The sequence below is a fragment of the Pinus tabuliformis genome, chromosome Q, assembly GCF_031772625.1.
Source record: "Pinus tabuliformis cultivar Carrire ecotype Pingquan chromosome Q, CPIR1, whole genome shotgun sequence".
NCBI classification, from domain to species: Eukaryota; Viridiplantae; Streptophyta; class Pinopsida; order Pinales; family Pinaceae; genus Pinus; species Pinus tabuliformis.
The window spans coordinates 738787215-738808696 of record NC_142296.1 but is presented as its reverse complement, the minus strand read 5'-3'; the positions used below and the strand labels follow the sequence as shown (position 1 = coordinate 738808696).

Genomic DNA, 21482 nt, shown 5'->3' with positions numbered 1-21482 from the left:
TCCAAAGTGTAACAACCCTCTAATCCATTCCATAATGTAAAGGGGCTAACAACCCATGTGCTAGTGTCAATCCAAGTGTAGTCTCATCAAGTCAACCACTAGCTCAATAGACAAAGGGGATGACCTGATCAAAACATAAAAGTGAAAAGCCTCAATCTATGTGCCAATGAGGGGAGCACTCCACTAAGAATGGCGTAAATCCCATCACATGTCTATCCAAGTGCCAAAAAATAACCAAACAAGCAAGGGCACCCAAGTCAAAACCTCCATCAAGAAGAATCATTTCAAGTAATCCTTAAACCCTAAAATGCTCCAACACAGGCTCAAATAATATGCACGAAATCCATGTAGCAAGAAGGTGAACTCTCCACACAAAATCCTAGTCCACGTCATCATAAACCACTCCAAGTGACAACCCAAGCCACATAAGCAAGGGAATTCGCATCAGAAGCATCCAAATAGTTGCCATAAGGGAATTACAACAAAATATGTGCATAAGACGAGCACTCCACTAGGAGTAATAGAGCATGTCATCGCAAAGTGTTCTAAATGTCAAAATCTTCAAAGGAAGCTAGGGCACCCAAGAGATAGGCCTTCCTTTAGTCAAACAAGAGCCAAACCCACCATTAAATTTTGTAATCATCTTCTAAATGTGTGTACCTAGTTAGCACTAGATCAAAATGATGTATATCTACAATAAGGTGCAATCTCAATGTCAAAACATGTCAAAATAGGCCAAGCACTCTAGCAATCACATGTGGCAAATGAAGTAGGTCGACCCCTCAAAGCATGATATATCACCATCAAAAACTATGCAATAAAGGGAGTGAACAAGCATACTAAGAACAACATCATGATGCCAAAGTGAATACTATGAGGCTGCAAGAATGTCATCAAACATATGCCACAAAACTAGTCCATGAAGAACGTGAGGCACAATTGAAGTAGTTTCTACCAAAATTTCAACCTTCAAAAAGCTAGAATCATCATGCCACCCTACAAATCTCTATGTCATGTGATGAAAATCAAATGTGCAGTCCTCATGCAATACAGAGGATAACACTTACCAAACGACCATCCATTTTGATGACTCCATTAATATCTTTGATTTGTTCTCATCCACAATCCATCCCCTCTTCCTATTCATCGTTATAGACTCGAGAGTACTCTCACCTCCTATCACATAATAAGGAGAAGTTCCTTGTGTCAAGAAGGCTGCATCTTCTTTCTGTCATTCACAACTGACAATGTATTTTGAATTTGGCATACTATCCTTCATAGGAAAGCCCCTTTTTTATATGTTGATCCCCAAGCTTACATTTCTCATCCACCTCATTCCTCAACTTCTCATCATGTTTTAGCTCTTGGACATGTCAGAGGAGCTATTTATAAATTAATCACTAGCAAAGTTATATTACAGGCTTTCAAGTTGAATTTCTCAAGCATGGTATTGATTCTCTTCCCTTTCCTAGTACAGATTTCTTTGATCATGTCGTTTGTTTTGGTTTTCTTCCTTGACACATTTATTTAATTTTTGTTCTTCCTTGTCTATAGCAGTTGCAATATTTCAAATTTGACATTTACACTTTAACATTCCCTAAGCCTGAGATCATTAGGATATCAGACCCTGCTCTTGCTGGAGAGATTAGGAGCTAGATCTTGTTCTTAGCTCATACAGCAATGGCAGATTAGTTATACAGCTGTGTCTTCATATCAATGTGATGACAAATAGAAGGACATGAAACTTCAGACAGGAGGGAAGCTTAGATGACTTAAACTTCCATACCAGAGCATTTTCAACCTTAAACCGCTCTCAGACAGCACCTTTTTGAGAGCACAAGCAGACCTCAGACTCTAAGACTCCCAAAACCTGATGCCCCAAACAAGAGTAAAGGATTTCTTTTATAATAAAACTAGCAAGTCTCTGGTAAGTGGAGACTGCTTGGTGCCAATATGATAAATCTTCTTTTCGTTGGTAAATAGGCCCTGGATAAGGGATTCTTCCTAACAGACAAGCCACTGTCAACCAAAAGAGGGTGAGCAGGGACCACTAGCCATCATCTCGTCCTTTAAAATCTTTTTACAGCATGAGGCGACCTCTTTCCGTATAGATTCATGGCTGGCCAACAGAAGTGGCTAGTGCAGTTTTTACACAGTGGAGCATTTATCAGCCCACAACAATTCCATACAAACAATCAATGTTGGCAGCATCTGAAAGATATCCTTCCTAAGGATCAAAATCTCTGTTATCCTGATGACAAAGCAGGTTCATCATGATATCACAAGGATCTGGAGGTGTGAGAATATCTGGTGGATCTGGAACAAGCTGATGTGGTGCCACTGGAGGTGAAATGATGAAACCATCCCCGAGAGATCTGTCCACACTGGTTCATAATGCAATGGTTGGCATAATGAGAATGAATGAACCAATAGATTTGGTTCTCAATAGGGTCTTCTGTCATCACTACAAGTGTTGAGCTTAGATATGTGAAGGTAAAAATGAACCATATGAACTTCACTGATCAGTAGTTCAGACTGAAGATGTGCAATAAAATGGTGCTTGGTATCCAGAAAGTCTGAATTCCTGAGGTAGAATTGCTCCATGAACCAAATGCATAGCAACAAGGAGGGTAACCAATGTTCGGCATTCAAATGTGATCCATAAGGATCTTCAATATATTCTAGCTTCCATGACAGCAGTATACTATTCATAGGACAAATTTAAATCAAACAGACAGACATAACACTTTCCACAAGTGGATCATCTTCTGTTGGCTTCTCTGGAGTGTAAATCTGCTAAACAGTTATCCTTGCCCACCTTGTATTGGATATCAAAACTTCTCAAAACATGTCAACTCAAGCCAGCCATCCTTCACATGTGACCCCAACCAGGACAGCCATATTCAGAGATCCAATTGGAACATATAATAACAATTTTATAACTACCAGGATTTTCATTACCATGTTATATGTAGTATATGTCATACATTCCATGTCAACTTACCAAATACAATATCATTTAAATGAATTTTTTTCATTTCTTGAAATTTAAACTGGATTAGTGTTTTTTCAAATTTTACTCAGGTAAAATGACAGAACCAGGACGACTTATGCATTGAAAAACCACATATATGCACAAGGTTTCAAGGAACTGACTGCTTATGAATGAAACATCTATCAAACCATAAAGCTTCCTTTACCGAAGGATGCATTACAAACTTTGATAGCCATACTGCTCTCCTTAGCACATTTGGACTTGAAGACTCTTTGACAAATATTGTGAATGAATTAAGTTTAGGAATTATTTCGCATGCTGACAGATTATTCGAGCCTTCACTAGAAAAATATATGGAAAAAGAAACATAACTGAAGAAAACATTGATAATAACTTCAACGCCTATTTGATCTTTCCATTTCAGAAGGGTTACAAACTTCAAAACTCAGATGATGAAGAACATTGCATAGCAGTCAGTGAAAAGGAAGAGGACGCAAACATACTTTTTGAAGTACAAGCTTAAATTCCTGAAGCTCGCTGTGAGAACGCTGCAACTTTTCATTATTTGCATTAATCTCTACAAGTTCTGCTTCAAGTTCACCAAGTTTTATCTGCAATCAAGAATTAGATATCCAAATTCAATACAAGCACACAATATAAGTTCAAAGATCAACTTATTCAAAACCCTAATAAATTCAAATAGGAAACTACCTCAAGGTCATCCAACTCAATATCTGGACGTAAAGCAGACCTTGTAGAAGGTGATAACCCAGCTTTAATCATTTGTTCTCTAAAAAAGCGCAACTTCCGTGACATTTCTCCACATCGTTTCACCTGCAAATGCAAGTACTAAGTCCTCTGTCAAGATAAGATAAACTAATTATATTAATGCCCAACAAATGACAACAAAAGTAGGTCAATGGGACTGCTTCGTACAATGATGTCAATACAAAGCAGGAGTACCAAAATGTCTCATATATAAAGGACAATAAGAAGAAGTGAAGTAAGAAGTATATGCCAAAACATAGAAAACCCTCGGTTTGAAGTGCAGGCAGCCGCAACAGGTGGGAGATTCAGCAAATCTTATATTTCAAACTTGAAATTCGTCAAACACAATGACTAAGATTACATCTATGGGAATTGTTATATCTCATGTCAGCAGGGGTACATAAACCTTTTGCAGCATTTATCACCACAATTGTAAGCCCAAGGTCACAAGTCAAAAGCATTGTAACAACCATGTGAGGTTTTGTATTAGGTATCCTAGGCTTGTGTCTTGTTCTTAGTGTCTGTATATACTATATTGTTGTCTTGGTCGGACCATGGCTGGTCCCTTTGTTAATTTTTCTTAGCGCTATATTGTTCTTTGCTTTAGATAATTGCATTTCATTATTTATACATTGAATTCACCCCACAACATCATAACATTATTCAGCAACATATGCAATTATATAGAAAGAACAATATCATCATTAATGCAATTGCAGTGGAACATAAAGGAACAATAGAAGAAAAGCATTCACACATAGAGACACCTGGACTGGTCGGAGACTAGGGAAAAACCCCACAAAGGGGAAAACCCTTTCAAATTATTCTTCTTATTATTTGTCATTGAATGTTTTAGCAAAGAGAGAGTACATTGATCCATATCTTCAACCACAAAACTATCTAGCAAAATCAACAAAACAACATCCAAGAGATGAACCCAACAATAATAATAATAAAAACCTTGACTCGGAAGTTTGCGGTCAACTACCATCAACTGCTGGAATTTGTAGTTCGCTGTCAAAAATCAAACCCTAGGTTCCAACCGCAAGGAGAGAAAGATGTATGTGCGACTGAAACCCTCCAACCGCACTCATAGGCTTGCATGCTTGCGATTGTAACTGAAAATATCCTGAAGCATCCCTGTTGTTGAAAACCAAAAACCTTAATTGCACGTGCGAGCTTCGAACCCTGCAATTTCGGACCTGTGCGAACCAACCTCAAACATGTGCGAAACAAACCAAAGAAAGAAAAATGATTGATGATATCCAAATGAGGGTCACTTGACTTGTATTTATAGCCATTCAAGGGTGTCCAATTTCCTTTTGGGCCGACCTGCCATTTTTGTGCACATGGGGTTTTCCATATTAAAATATATTTTTCCTTAACCAGATTAAATTCTTCCAAGGGCTAGTAGAGGCCTTCCTTGATGAGGAAGATTGTCCAAAGGAGGGAATTTGTCCCTGAAATGCCAAAATTAACACCCTTGTGGTTCACTTTGGGTGTCTCTAATCTTACATAGGATTGCAAAGCCTTAGGTGATCCTACTTGAGAACTCATGTTTTATGGGAGCCTGCTTTTGTAGGGGTGATCACCAATGTATGGACCAATCCAACCCACATTAAGGTGCACCTATGTCTTACCACATGTTTATAGTCTATAGAGACTATAGGTGGCCTTGGCTTTGGTGCAGTATTCCTCAAACGGCTCTCATGCATGGCCTTTTCATATTGACAACTTTCACTTTTCCCAAGGCAATTTACAATTCCCAATGCAAAGTGGTACTGGTGACCAAAAGTCAACTTGGTCTCAAATTGTGCAGTTTGAAGAAAGGTATCCATGTCACGTTAATTTTTTCTAATCAGAGAAGGAAGTGGCTACTTACAACTTGGTCAATAGGTCAAAGCATGATTCCAAGTGGCAATACAAGAGGAGTGTTGGGCAGAACCACCCATGCATTACATCCAAAATGAGAAGAACAAAACCCAAATGCCAAATTTCAAAGATCCATCAAGGCATTAGAGAACCAGCACAGGGGGCAAATGACATGGCAAAACAAGTGACAATGCCTTGCAATATATGGAAATTCTGACATATACCTAGTACAGATCTAGGCCAACAAAGCTAAACAAGTTCCAAAATTGCAAAAAGAGAAAGGGCATTGGAGATCCAGCTTCTAGATGGCTAAGTCAATTTATTAAAGGGAAAAGTCAAGTCAAATATAGTTGTTAGCGAAGTCAACTAGCCATCAAAGGGTATACCTAGCATAATCGAACCAGTGATCGAACCGAAAAACTTTGTGGACCGGGAACCGATTGGAACCGGACTTGAACCGATAAAAACCCGAACATTAAAAAAAAAATACCTGGTTTATCAAAAACACATAAAATATTCATATTTTAAAGAAAAACATGTATATCCATGTGCATCCATATGAATCCAAACCATTTATACACAGATATGCAAAAGATCTCATTTATATAGCAAGTAATAGTGCATATAACCAAAATAACACTTAGTGCAAAACATCAAGCGCTAGGCTCTAAAAGGCCTTTATAGTCTACAGTCTACAATACTATAGCTACAGCCTACAAGTGATAATTGTCAATGTCATCACCAGAATCATCATCACGATCATCCTCCTCATCCTCATTTGAAGAATGAGCAGCATCCAAGTATGTAAGCATTGCCTATAGTGGGATCTTCATCATCAATATAACCCTCTAAGCATTAAAATAAGATAGAAAAAGTGTAGCATGTCAAGTCAAAATTTTGTTTTAGTGATGGGTACATTTTTAGTAGAGTCGTGATAGAGGAGTTCGACAACCATTGCCACTAACATCAAAGTACATAGAGGAATTGGTGCTCTTTATTAAATACTAGTTCCTTACCCTCGTACATGACAAAATCCAATGGAAATGTTGCAATCCCCACAATCCTGATATCTTGAAAAATTATTAAGTTTGCTAGATTTTGAGTGAAATCTAAAATTCTACTTTCTCCGTATGAAATCCAACAAGGTTGGAACCACTCTCAAACATCCTAAGTCATTTCAAGGTAATGTTAAAAATTTAAATAAAGGATGGAAATGAAAGATTAAGGAGAATAATAGGCTAAGGACCATATGCTTGAATATTAGGTTGGCTTAGGGGAGATTTAGAAGTGGGCCAAGCAATTGATAAAATAAAAAACAAGTTTTTTACGCTGACCTGGGAAGGGACAAACAGAACAAAATCAGTCTTGAACCGGCTGGTTCGATACTGAACCAGCCAGTTCACTACTGAACCAGTCGGCTCAGTACCAAACCAACCAATTCCGGTTTGGACAGGTTTTGGGCCAAAAACGGTCGGACCGGTCGGTTCCACCAGTTTCGGTCCGGTTTTGATAACATTGCTAGCCATTAGAGACTCGGAGGACCAATTTGTTGAGTAATGGACCAAGAAAGTAGCCATTAAAATATAGAATCTTCCTCTAAGGACCAAGTCAAGCTTGTCTCTCAAAGTCACACCATATTAAGGACCAAGTTGAGCTTGTCTCTCAAAGTCACACCATATTAAGCACCAAGTCAAATTCTTCATGGACCATCCAAATGGAAAGTGGAGCTAATTAATTCTATATTTTTTACTATTGTCCACACCGGGCCATTATCAAAGGAAAACATCGAGCTCACAGAGGAATTTTGTCCAAGTCGACCCCTTAGTGGGTAATTAAAAAATTGTATTAAAATATTTTATGAAAAATTACCAAGTCTCTAAATTGTGAATGACTAGTAAATTACTCTTTTGAGGAGTCGTCAAAACTAGCCATTGCTAATTGTTCTATAAAGGCTAGCCTCCCCTCATTTTATTGTTGCTATCATATGAGATTTATGCCATCACACAATGAAGAGATCACTTTTGCAAACCATTGTCTATAATTTCTATATACATTGTGTGGAGTGGATTTTATCTTCTTTTTTCTTGATGTTATGCTATTGGGGTTCAAACTAATAAACTTACTAATTAGTAAAACTAAATAAAGGTTATCAGATTCTGCCATTGAGGGGCTGCATAGTTACATGGAAGTGGCGAACTACAAGCAACCCCTCTCGACCTTTTTGTTTTGCAAGTGGATCAATCTAAGTGACCAACCATTCTGAAGGAGAGCTTCGAATCGTTCAAGGTTTCGTATTCATCTCCACAAATGATTTGAAGACCGGAGACTCCACATTAAAGGGGCTACTCCTAGTTGGGTTCAAACATTATTAAGGGTATTAAGTCCATTGTAGGGGAGACTTCTCTTCGAGACTAAACCCACTCCCTTGATTTATCAAGCTAGATCAACTTAAGGTGTTAATTCACACCCCTGCAAGGGTGAGGCCAGTTGAGCATAGGTATAATACCAACAATCATTTTTCTACAAATATTCAAAAAAATTGTTATTCATCGGTTTAGGATTCAACTTATTGCTAGTCTATTCATTGTTAGCAAGAATTGCCTTAGGAAATTCAACAAAATTGCTAGATCTAACCAAGGAAAATTGCTATATCTAACCAAGGATAGGTCTAAGAAATAGTATTTGCACATTTTAAGCTTGTATCTAGTTGGATTATTTTGTTGATCCAAGGATTTGTTGGTTATAGCATACAAGATTTGCAACAAAGCCAGATTTCAGTGTTTTTCCAAGTAAGTTATACCTCAAAAAACCCCTCCTTTGACTCTATCTTGCTTAATATTGTAATATTTCACTATTTAGAGTAGAATTTATTTCATTTGCAACCGCATTTAAAGTTACATTTCAGATCTAGAAATTCTTGGGCCATTTTGCCCAAAAGGGTTTCACCCAAATTCCTGAAAAAACAATTCCCAACTTGTTGGAAATTGACTTTTTCCACTACTATAGGTTGAGGAGAGGCCTCATAAGTCTCAACGTTGATCCTCAAGCCTCCCCGCCCCTAGATATAAAATCTAGAAATACTTAGGCACTTGTAAGGTGGTTGATTTAAGCTTAACAAGTTGTTGTCCCTATATTTATGCAAAATTTACAATCTGATTTTATGGGATAGTTGTTGATTTTTGATAGCATCAAATCTGCTCTAACCATGAAAATTGGTGGAGAGGCTAAGGCACATAAGATCTCCATGACCCAAAAATCGTTTAGATAAATTCCACCCGGATGGAGAGATATTAATATAATTAATATTTTTAATGAGACCCTAAGTTTAAACTTAGGAAAATTAAAATATCAATGTGTATTAATATAATATGGGTGAGAAAGTTCTAAATAACGAGGATCAAGCCAAATCTAATCTTAGTCGTTGATTAAGGACTTAATCTCGGCGGTTGAATTGTCAACAAGTAAAGTATAAGAGGAGGCTTGAGGGTTAGTTGGAGATACACCAAGATACCAAGTTGATCAGTCAGTTCGATTTTCTGGGGCAAAGTTTGCTGAGGAAATCGAACAAGTGATCTATTGGAGTGAGGGGCAGTTCGGCAGGAGGCTGAGAATAAATATCAGAGAGGCAGAGAAAAAGTGCCAGAGAGACAGTGCAGAGCCTTGGAAGGCTGACGCAAAGGCAACAAGGGTTGATGCAAAAGCTGAGGAGGCTAGCGCAAAGGACGCAGAGGGCCAAGAGGCTGATGCAAGCAGCGCAAACACTGACGCTGGGTTGAAGAGGCTGCACTGAGGGATTTTCGTGGGGCAGACTGAGAGCTGGTTAGCTGACGCAGAGTCGTAGGAGGGTGACGCAGTTCCAGAAAATAGCTTGGAACAACTTTCGATGTCCAGCTAAGGAACAGTCAAAGTTGTTGTGGGACCAATCATCTGGTTGTTGATTAGCCTGTATATCTGTCTCTAGAGAAAGGTACTTCTGCCAAGGAAAATCTCTGAAGGTTGAGCCATTTCTGACACCCCAGTTGTATTCAAAAATCCCCATAATAATAAAACCCTCATCTACTGCACCAGTTTTCCCACATTGGGTTTTTCCAGGGACGATTGTCCAAAAATAACGGTGTCCCTTGTGTTGTCTCAGTTTATTTCTATTATTGATCTGTATATTTGTGAAGGGTGAGCCATTTCTAGCACCCCAATTGTATTTAGAAATCAGCATAATAATAAAACCCTCATCTGCCGCACCGGTTTTCCCACATTGGGTTTTTCTGGGGACGATTGTCCAAAAATAATGATGTCCCTTGTGTTGTCTCAGTTTATTTCAGTTGTTGATCTGTATATTTGTGAAGGTTGCTATTGTGTTTATAGTTACATGATTAAATAACTTGTTAATGTAAAGAACAAGTAGGAGATAATAAACCAGAAATAACAGTAGGGATTTATGATGTGTTAGATTCAGAAATTTTCACATGGTATCAGAGCGATTGCAGATCACAAGAGGATTGAAGACACCAGCAGAAGAAATCTGAAAATTTGCAGCATAGGTAGTTGTCCCGAGAGACGGCATTGTTCCAGAGCTGAAGCGGCAAGGGAAGAAGTGACGCAATCCTTAGTGGGTGACGCAGAGGCTCACGCAAAACCTGCTTCAGCATTTCGAGCCAAGGGAAGGGCCAGCGCAGAGAGAGGAGGAGGCAGATCAGGCCTACGTAGTGCCCAGTCATCTTTCTCAGCTAGGAAGGATTGACGTTGAGGCCAGGAAGAGTTGATCCAGATCTCACTGATTGCGCAGAGCCAAAAGGGCTCAGATTCTTCAGTTGTCGGGGCTAAGGGAGTTGTGTAGATTGTGATTTGAGGAGCTGGTAGGACATTGTTTCTGTCAGTACAAAACAGTGTCTAAGGAGACAGAATCAAGGTAGAGGGAATCACTACCTCGACGGATTTCTTGCCAAGGAATCTAGCTCCAAGTTGCAGTTGCAAGGAGGTTTGGAGAGGAGCGATTCGACAACTGGCCAGAGGATTTCCAAGAGGGAAATCAAGACTCAGAGGGAGATTTCCAAGAGGGGAGTCGAGACTCAGAGGGAGTCCAGAAGAGGAGCTGAAATGGCAATGAACAAACTGAGGGATCGGGATAGGTTGGACAGGGCTTCCAACTTTGTCATCTGGAAGGCCAGGATCCTAGCAGACCTGGATTGACATCGCATCAAGGACTTTGCCTTAAAAGTAATGGTTATCCCGATTCCCAATTGACCCAGCTGAGAATGAAGAGTATGAGGACGCAATGGCGAGGGTGAAGTGCATGATCGTATACGGGGTCAAAGATCATGTCATACCACATATTGCTGAGAAGAACACAGCAAAGGAGATGTGGGACACCTTGACCACCTTATACCAAGGCTGTTCTGTGAAGTGGAAGATATTATTGGAGAATCAACTTAGGTCATATCAAATGCATAAGGGAGAGCAGATAGATCCATTCCTTCTCAAGTTGCAGGAGGTTCGCAACCAGCTTACTTCCGTGGGGTCTACACCGGATCAGAGTTTATGGTCAGGATTGCCCTGAATGCAGACTCCGAGGAATGGGAGACATTTGTCCAAAGTATTTTGGGCAGGGCTACTCTTCCCGGTTGGGAGGAGATGTGAGCAGCGCTTCAACAGGAGGAGATCAGGAGGATGACCAAGGCGGGGAGTAGTGGTAAGGGAGTTCGAGTCAACAAAGAGGAGGACGATGCAGCTCTAGCATCTGCGGGACAGCAAGGGAAAAGGAAGAAGAGGGATATCTCTAAGGTAAAGTGCTTCAATTGTGGGGAGCTGGGTCATTATGCATCCCAGTGTCGCAGGAAGAAAGGCAAGGGAGAAGCTTTTAATTCAAAGGTAGGTCCAGCTAAGGAGGAAAAAGAGGTCGACACTGATGATGATTATGCCATGACTGCTCATGCGCCTCTAGAGAAGAGGTGGGTGACATCAAGTTGTAGTTAGGAGGACTACAAGCAGGGCCAGGATCCTTGAGGTACACACACTCTTGGATCACATTCGGCTACGGGAGCCCTTAAAGACAGTAGCATGATGACAGGTGTCGGATAGAGCAAAGTGTGGTGGAGCGGCAAGGGAATGCTAGAGTGCAGAAGTCTGTAGCAGCAGAGGCTGCAGCAGTAAGAGAGGCACAGAGGTGTTTGCAGCAACGCAATGGCAGCAGAGGGAGCACAAGATAGCAGCAGAGGTGACTTCAACATCACAAGGCTTCCAGACTGACCAGGATATCAGTATTTGGGAGAAGTCAATTACTTACTTCTCGGTAACTGAGTTGCAGTGCAGCAGTTAGCAACGACAATGCTATGGGCAGCGTGATGCAACATGTTGAGAGGGAGTTGCAGTACAAATATGGCAGTGGCAGTGTCATGGGCAGCAGTACAGGAAGCAGCAGTGCAGGGGATGTGAGGTAGCAGGCCAAACATCAGCACAAGTACAGATGCAGAAGATCAATGTGATGCTTCTATGGTGAGGCATTACTAGAGCACATTCCTCGCTAAAAGGGAGTGTTGTTTTTTGGTTGCATTGGATGTGCTCTAGCCATGAAAATTGGTGGAGAGGCTAAGGCACATAAGAACTCCAAGACACATAAAAGGTTTGGAGAAATTCCACCCGAATGGAGAGATATTAAAATAATTAATATTTTTAATGAGACCCTAAGTCTAAACTTAGGAAAATTAAAATATTAATGTGTATTAATAAAATATGGGTGAAAAAGTTCTAAATAACGAAGATCAAGCCAAATCTAATCTTAGCCATTGATTAGGGACTTAATCTCGGTCGTTGAATCGTCAACAGGAAAAGTATAAGAGGAGGCTTGAGGGTCAGTTGGAGATACACCAAGATACCGAGTTGATCAACCAGTTCGATTTTCTAGGGCGAGGTTTGTTGAGGAAATTGAACAAGTGATCTATTGCAACGAGGGGCAGTTTGGCAAGAGGCCGAGAATACATATCAGAGAGGCAGAGAAAGTGTCAGAGAGACAGCACAGAGCCTTGGAAGGTTGACGCAGAGGCAGCAAGGGTTGATGCAGAGGTTGAGGAGGCCAACGCAGAGGATGCAAAGGGCCTCCAAGAGGCTGACGCGTAAGCCGCAAAGGTTGACGCTAGCAGCGCAGAGGGCTGCAGAGATGACACTGGGCTGAAGAGGCTGCACTGAGGAATTTTCGTGGGGCAGACTGAGAGCTGGTTAGTTGACGCAGAGACGTAGGAGGGTGACGCAGTCCTTGAAGGGTGAGGCAGTTCCAGAAGATAGCTTGGAACAACGTTCATTGTCCAACTAAGGAACAGTCGAAGTTGCTGTGGGACCAATCATCCGGTTGTTGATTAGCCGGAATATCTGTCTCTGGAGAAAGGTACTTCTGCCAAGGAAAACCTCTGAAGGGTGAGCTATTTTTGGCACCCTAGTTGTATTCAGAAATCTGCATAATAATAAAGCCCTCATTTGTTGCACCAGTTTTCCCACATTGAGTTTTTCCATGGACGATTGTCCAAAAATAGCGGTGTTTCTCGTGTCGTCTCAGTTTATTTCAGTTGTTGATCTGTATATTTGTGGAGGCTGCTATTGTGTTTATTTCGATGTTTATACGATTAAATAACTCGTTAATGTAAAGAACAAGTAGGAGATAATAAACCAAAAACAACAATAGGGATTTCTAATGTGTTAGATTCACAACAGCAAGCTATTTTAACCCGATAATCTCTTACCAACTGTTAAAACTAAAATATAATTGCATATTTCGTTACAGTAGATTTTGTAGGCCAAAATCAACTTGTTACACTCCATATTTTTTGTATATTGGTACTTCTAAATCCCCTGCTTAGTTTTATGTTGTACAATGACATTAAAAACCAACTAGACAGTTCGAGAAGATTAATACCTCCACTCCAAGTGATCCCATCTAAGGCATTGATCTTATTCGGGATTGTCTGGGGTTATATGGGACTCCTCCTTTGACCATTTAAGAGGTTGTTGGACCTAAACAATGGGGGCTTGGGCCGAGTGGATCCCTACCCTGTGTGTTCCCATCCAGCAAGTTTCCAAGACCATAGCAACCCTGCTAATCATATTGATAACAGGAACCCAAGGTGGGTACCCAATATACAACTACCACTCTCCCATGTATACCATTCAACACTATATCATTTATAGCACCCAAATTCGATTGTGGTCATTTAACCATCTAACCACTAACCTAAACACCTTGATATTACATTGGTCTCATATTGTTAATTTTAGGGCTAGATTGTTCTCTGTTGTTGATAATTGCATTTTTTAATTTTTTCAACAATTGTTCACATTACATTCACCCCATACCATCATTAGCAATTATATAGGGAGAACATCAACATGAACAATGGAACAGAACAGTAAGGACAGTAGAAGAAAAGGATGCACAATAGAGACACTACGATTTTGGTCAGAGAACCCCACAAGGGGGAAACCTAGAATCAATTCTTCTTCTTCTTAGATATTCATCAAATGTTCAGCTGAGATACAATGTACAACAGAAATGAGTCACAAGACCTCCAATATCAAACACATTAGGCCTCCTAGGGCCAACCAAAGATCATATAGGATCCTCATAACATGGCAGCTGACAAATCTATCAAGGAGTTGCCTCTGTATCATTATCACAGGTAGCATCTGTCCTTGTCAAGTATATCTGACATCACAGACATAACAACACTGCACACATCATTGACATAAGAGCACTACCATATATATCATTGTTACCATTGTCACAAAGACTCTACCACATGTCACTATCATCATTGTCACAAGGGCATTGTCATCCATCTCTATTATAAGCATAGAATATTGTAGCCATACAACATTGTTATAAGCATAGAATGTCATTGTCACACATCACTCCCTTAAGCATAAGTATCACAGTTATTTGTCATTGTCATAAGCGAATATCATAGCCATACAACATTATCATCATCACTATCATAAAAGCAAATATCATAGCCATACATCTCTATATTGATTGTCACTACCATATATATCATTGTTATCATTGTCACAAAGACTCTGCCACATGTCACTGTCATCATTATCACAAGGGCATTGTCATCCATCACTATTATAAGCATAGATATTGTAGCCATACATCATTGTTATAAGTATAGAATGTCACTGTCACACATCACTCCCTTAAGCATAGGTATCACAGTTATTTGTCATTGTCATAAGTGAATATCATAGCCATACAACATTATCATCATCACTATCATAAAAGCAAATATCATAGCCATACATCTCTATATTGATTGTCAAGAGTCACTGCTCAATCATCATTGATATAGGAACATGAATCATTGCCCAATCATGAACTACCACCTAATCATCACTGACATAAGTACAAATAGCATTGTCCATTTTATTGCAACAAGGTTGCCCTAGTTCACAGCAATGTTTTAAAACTCCAACTTGGACTCCAAACTGGTCGAGGGTCAACTCTGACTCGGACTCGGTATCAACTTAGCCTAGTTGATTTCAATGATTCGGTCTTTGTAAAAAATACATTAAATATTTATTTTTCTATAAAAACACATTATTTAAAGATTTTCATTCATGTTTCCAAACACAAAGCATTAGAATATAGAGAGAAGACAACATATGATCAAAGTAGGCTCATGAATATATCCATTATATCAAAATGGCACCCAGTGCATTGTCCAATACATGTAATATATAGAGATCAAAACAAAAACACATAACCAAGGAAGCTCTAAATGGCCTCTACAACAAAACATCACTAGTCACTAGTCACTACTAGCTACTGCTAGAGAAGCCAACTTCATTTGGCTTAGACTCTGAATCAGAGTCAAACGGGGAAACCCATGGCTCCTCCTCCTCATCATGATCTCCAACTGCAATTGTAGAAGTAGTAGTAGGCGTAGCAGTTGCACGCTAAGATAGTTATGCACTTACGTTGTGGCTGAGTAGAGGAAGTGCCTACAACTGGAGGACTTGGGGCTAGGTCTGGTACTAGTGGATCTGCATTTAACTGAACATTATGTTCAATTAATGTCTCCATTTATAAATCCAAATCAAGACCAATATCCTCATCAAAATCAAACTTTGTTGGATGACTCCTCACTGCTGCTCCAAAAACCAACTCCACAACTCTTCACAAACTCCTCACAAATGCTCACACAAATACAATGAGATAGTTGTGAGGAAACCTGAGGGGGTTGGGAAACTTTTATAGGCTTGGGAGAGGTTAGATGGACTTTCAAAAAACCTAAAACCAAAAAAAAAAACTAATTTGAAGTTTGCTTTCTATCCCTTTTCCGTCGCAGATCGAGTTCGACTTGCTAAGTCAGGTTATGTCGGACTTGACCAAGTCGGTCGGTCTGTTACTGAATCGGCCAATTCAATGACCGACTCTGTCGGTTTGGTAATAGACTAGCCTTTGGCCTGGCTTTTGTACCGAACCGGCCGAGGCAAGGGTCTGCCTCGATCGGCTCGGCCGATTCCGAATCGGTTCGGCCATTTTTTTAAAACACTAGTTCACATTACTAGGGCACCTCTAACAACCTACCAAACTCACTGTATAGACTGCTTAACCAACTGCGCAAACTGGATCTCAACACCTAATAACTTCATCAATACAAAAGACAAACCACATAGCTTGGAAGGACGTTATGATTCTTCCCTTAATAACACATCAACCTGTGCACAAATCCCTGGAGATTCTCGACACTGGTTGGGGCTTCTGGAAGTACAATTCAGCCCTAATCTTGAGCTCTAAACCTTCTCAAAACAAGCCTTAGTTCCAGCGCCAATCCTCAAGGTATCTCGGTCCCCTTTTATAGGTCATGTAACCAGTTAGCCTTAACACAAAGAATTTGCCATAGAAAACCCACCCAAAATGGCTTCAAACTTGGCCCTTTATCCTTCTCAAGTTCATTCTTCCAATCACCGAAAAGGTGTGCCAAGAATACCTCAGAGAAGTGAAGAAAACATAGAAAATAGGCTTGCATACCACATTAAACAAACCCACATATAACAGGTAATATAACCACGGATTGTAGCCTCAAATCTTCGCACCAACCTCAAAAGAATGAGATTTGAATGCCACAAAACTTCGCAACTCTTGCAGACTTGGAGCCTCAGAAACTTCGCCTCAATTACAAACCTTCGACCTTCGCTTGCCACAGGAAATTCGTATGCCTCAATGCTCGCTATCTTCCACAAATGGTTTGTAACTTTTGGAGGAGGTGGGTATATATAGTAGTTTGATCATGCGAAGTGTCATGACTTTTGGGCAAGCCAACTTGCAAATATTGGAGGGAAAAATTCAAATTTTAATTTTCATAATTTCTTCCTTCAATTTTGTTGAGGGAAATATCAAGACGATTTGAACTCATTAATAACAATCATTTTTCATTTATCCAAATTAATTCTCTTTTGGGGTAAAGTGGTATCTCCTTAGGGGAAATTCATCCCAAAGCTACCCCAAATTTCAACACATATCTTATGTTAATGTCTACGGGCGTAAAGTTTACAAAGTTGTACACCTTGAGGGTAGATTTTTTTAATGCTTTGTTTCTGGATAGATGATAATACTTTTTGGATCAAATGAGTCATGAAACTCAAACTATCATTTTCACTTGTTTACTGTATCTAATTGCACAATCATTTTTTTCTCTCATGGGAGCAACCATAATTACATTTTCTCACAAGGGAACCCTCAGCCTGATAGGGTATATGCACATCATCTGGGTTTGTCTTTTACATATAAAAAATGTTGCTTGTTTTATGTTGGAATGCTAAGACAACTTTTCTTATTTAGCAAGTACCCTGCCCCATTCTACATTATAAATTTTATCAACCATACTCCCATCCTTTTTATTGAGATTAATTTTTGTCACCAAACCAAATATTAAAATACATTGAGGGCCTCAAATTCATTTATGCTTAACAAAAAAATTGTCTTATTTCTCTAGAAATGCCATGTGCACCTAAACATTTCAGCTATCCAAACTCCACAATTCCAAATCTCTTTTCTACTTGATAAAACCACAAATCTCATAATAGATGAGACATTTGAAGGTTAAATTCTCTGACTCAAGTTCCCATATACACAGTCTACGGATATAATGCTCCCTTTGAAGATGTCGTCATTGAAGTGGATAGAGGAGCGGTAGTGACAAAGTTTTGGAGTTACAGGCTGCTTTGACTCTGTCCATTTGGCTTTCACATAGGCTTTTTATATCTTTGCTCAGATACCTCTATTAATATCCTTCTTTGTGACCTTAGAGGCAATGGTTTCAATGGAGGTTGCTCGATGCATAGACTGGACAGAAAGGTAAGAATATTTAACCTGAGAGGGGGTTTAGCATGCACCAAGTCTTGCAACACACTGACAACATTGAAACTCATGGAAAAGAGAAGGCAAGCACCAAACTCGGCTAAAATGATCAAGTGTATAACCATTTTCTTTGTCTGAATCAGTGTTGTTAAAATCGCGATAAAATCGCGATTTTTTCCTCTGCCCGATCAAATCGCGATTTTTATCCGTAAAAATCGCCACTTTTTTTTATACCGATTTTTATCGAAAAAATCGCGATTTTTTTAAAATATCGCGATTTTTTCGAAAAAAACGCGATTTTTTTCGTAAAAATCGTGGGAGGCGCGGGCAGCGGGGTTTTATATGGCAAATTCGATTTTTTTTTAATTCATTGTGCTGTCGCCGCGCGGAGGAGGAGGAGAAGAGGTGAGGGAGAGGAGCTGAAGGGTTTCCGTCGGATTTGGGAGCGAATCCAAGCGTTTTTAGGAGGAATCCAAGCCAAGATCACCAATTTGTCCATAAAAGAGGTATGTAGATTAATTTTTTTTGGTTTTGCTTCTATAAAAACTTTGGTTTTCATTGTTTTTAAAGAATTTTTTGAAATTTTTCATTGATTTGGGATGGGTAATTTGTTATGACTATGAGAACCAATTTTTTATTTTTATTTTCTCATTTTTTTTAAACATTGTTTATTTTTTTTGAATTTTCATTGTTTTTTGGCATTTGCCATTGGCATTTGGTTGGGTAACTTGGGTTTAGAAATTGGGATTTTGGAAATAATTAACTTGTAATTTTGCAAATGCTAAATTGTAATTTGTATTATGTAATCCTAAATTCCTATTTCCTAATCCTTATTTTTCCATAGGTTTGCAAATTCAAAATTCAAAAACAAACATGCCAAGGAAATTGGATCCTTTCTGGGAATATGGTGACCCTAAAACTCCGAATGATAGACAAAACTTGTATTGCAAGTTGTGTGGAAAGGAAATATTCGGGGGGGTGTACAGGTTGAAGTTCCACCTTGCACAAATCCCTGGACATGATGTGGGGCCCTGTCTAAATACAAATGCTGAAATTATCCAAAAAGCCATGAGAGCATTGGGAGAATTAGAGCACACTAGAGAGGCCAAAGAAGAACTCAAAAGGCAACTAAAAAGGTCAGTTGAAGGAAGTGGGCCAAATGGCACTGGTTCTACTGCAGCGTCAGTCAATCCGGTAGCTGCATCATCATATTTTGTTCCTCGAACCACACCTGGTTCACAACCAACTATTGGTTCAATGCTAAAAAGAACTGAAAAAGAACAAGCTGACAAGTTGATGACAAAATTTCTCCTCTGGAGTGATATTCCTTTCAGCATTATAAGGAGTAATCCATTTTTCCAACCTACTGTTGATGCTATTGCCAGTGTTGGCCCGGGGTACAAAATCCCTTCTCTTCATGATTTCAGAGGCCGGCTTCTTCAAGATGAAAAGCGTGACTGCACCCAAAGATTGGAGGATTTTAGGGCATCATGGGCACAAACAGGATGCACTGTTATGTCAGATGGTTGGACTGACCAAAAGGGGAGAACCCTTATAAACTTCTTGGTTAGTTGTCCCAAGGGGACTATGTTTATCAAATCTGTTGATGCAACTCATCAAATCAAAGATGCAAGAACTTTATGTGATTTGCTGGATGTGTTTATTTTGGAGGTGGGTGCAGAAAATGTTGTCCAAGTCATAACGGACAATGCTGCAAATTATGTTGCTGCTGGTAGAATGCTTATGGACAGGCATCCTGCTTTATTTTGGACACCTTGTGCTGCCCATTGTATTGATTTGATGTTAGAGGACATAGGGAAAATTCCCTTTGTCAAAGAGGTTGTTGACTCATCAAAAAGCATCACAAAATTTATTTACAATCACACATCTGTGCTTAGCTTGATGAGAAAATGCACCAACAACAAAGAGTTGGTGCGCCCCGCCATTACACGGTTTGCGACGAGTTTCATATCTCTTCAATCCCTCTTGAATTCTATGTGGGATTTGAAGAGAATGTTTCTTTCATAGGAGTGGCGTGCTTCGTCAATGAGCCGCAAACCAGAAGGAGAGGCCGTCTGCAGACTAGTTTCATACCAAAAAGACTTCTGGGCGAGAGTGCAGGAGGTGTGCGCTGTTACAGAACCTTCGGTAAAGGTTCTTCGGTTGGTTGATGGTGAGAAGCCCGCAATGGGCTATTTGTATGAAGCCATGGACAGGGCCAAAGAAGCCATTCGGTCCTACTATGATGATAAGGGAGATGATGGGTTTCAGAGACAACTCCTTCTATGGGAAGTCATTGATGAGCGATGGAACAACACACTCCATCGTCCCATTCATGCTGCTGGGCTTTTCCTGAACCCTGCATTTTCTTATGCATGTGGGTTTAATTTTGATGTTGAGGTCGTGGAAGGATTATTAACCTGTGTCCAGAAGATGGTGAGATCTCCAGAAGAACGTATGGAGATCTCTAGACAAATTGAGCAATATAAGTTGTCAGGTGGCACATTTGGCTTTGAGATGGCTGTCATTGATAGGACGATTAAAATGCCAGGTATTTTTTAGTTTGTAGTATGTACTATGTACTTTGTAACTTTGTTTCAAATTTCATTGTTTCTTCAAATTCCATTTTTTTCTTATGTTTATTTAAAATTTTATTTGTAATTTTGTTGTAGACGCATGGTGGAAGATGTATGGTGGCAGAGTACCCCTTTTGCAAAATCTTGCCGTACGCATCCTCAGCCAAACATGCAGCTCCTCGGGATGTGAGCGCAATTGGAGTGTATTTGAAAAAATACACAACAAGAAGTGCAATAGGTTAACACTTAAACATTTAAAATATTGCAAATTTCCAAATAAATTTTTGAATTCATTAAAGTTTTAAACAATATTTTTTTTATAATATTAATTATTAATTATTATTTCATGAACTTTGTACAGGTTGGAGTCCCATAGACTTAATGACATGGTCTATGTCTACTACAATCTTCGATTGTGGGTGAGACAACTAGAGAATCAGAAGACACCTGATACGGAAGCCATCTCATTGGATGGGATTGACACCACTGCTGAATGGAGGGTTGAGACCGAGAGGCCTCTCATGGATCCCACTGAGGATTGGTTAGTGCAGGATGAGGGGGAGGAGGAGGGGGAGGAGGAGCAGGAGCAGGAGCAGGAGCAGGAGGAGGAGGAGGAGTTGGAGGAGCAGGAGGAGGAGGTGACACCGCCTACCCGGGCTACCACTACCACCAGTAGAGGACGTGGTCTCCGTCCACCTCAGCCTCCTGTAGCTGCTACTACTAGTTCTTCAGCTTCTAGAGCACGTCAGACTCCACTGCCATTTCCACCAGCACAGGCACCAGCTTCTACATCTAGAGGGAAAGAGAAAGCTGTGCCATTTTCTCGCAAGAGGGGCAGAGGAAATCAATAGGATTAGACTTTCATTTTATTGTATATGACATTATGACATGATGAGATACATTATCATATTTTTTGTTGATATTT

General features: G+C 39.8%; 1 protein-coding gene across 1 annotated transcript in view; it reads right to left on the bottom strand.

The window, feature by feature from the left end:
- The window catches only part of LOC149221657 (V-type proton ATPase subunit a3-like), a 197485-nt gene that overhangs the window by 145158 nt on the left and 30845 nt on the right, over nt 1-21482 (bottom strand). The window contains exons 3-4 of the mRNA XM_089385171.1: nt 3707-3829; nt 3499-3606 (exon numbers count right to left, since the gene is read on the bottom strand). Coding sequence (XP_089241297.1) covers nt 3499-3606; nt 3707-3829 — 231 coding nt within the window. The remainder of the gene's footprint in view (nt 1-3498; nt 3607-3706; nt 3830-21482) is intronic.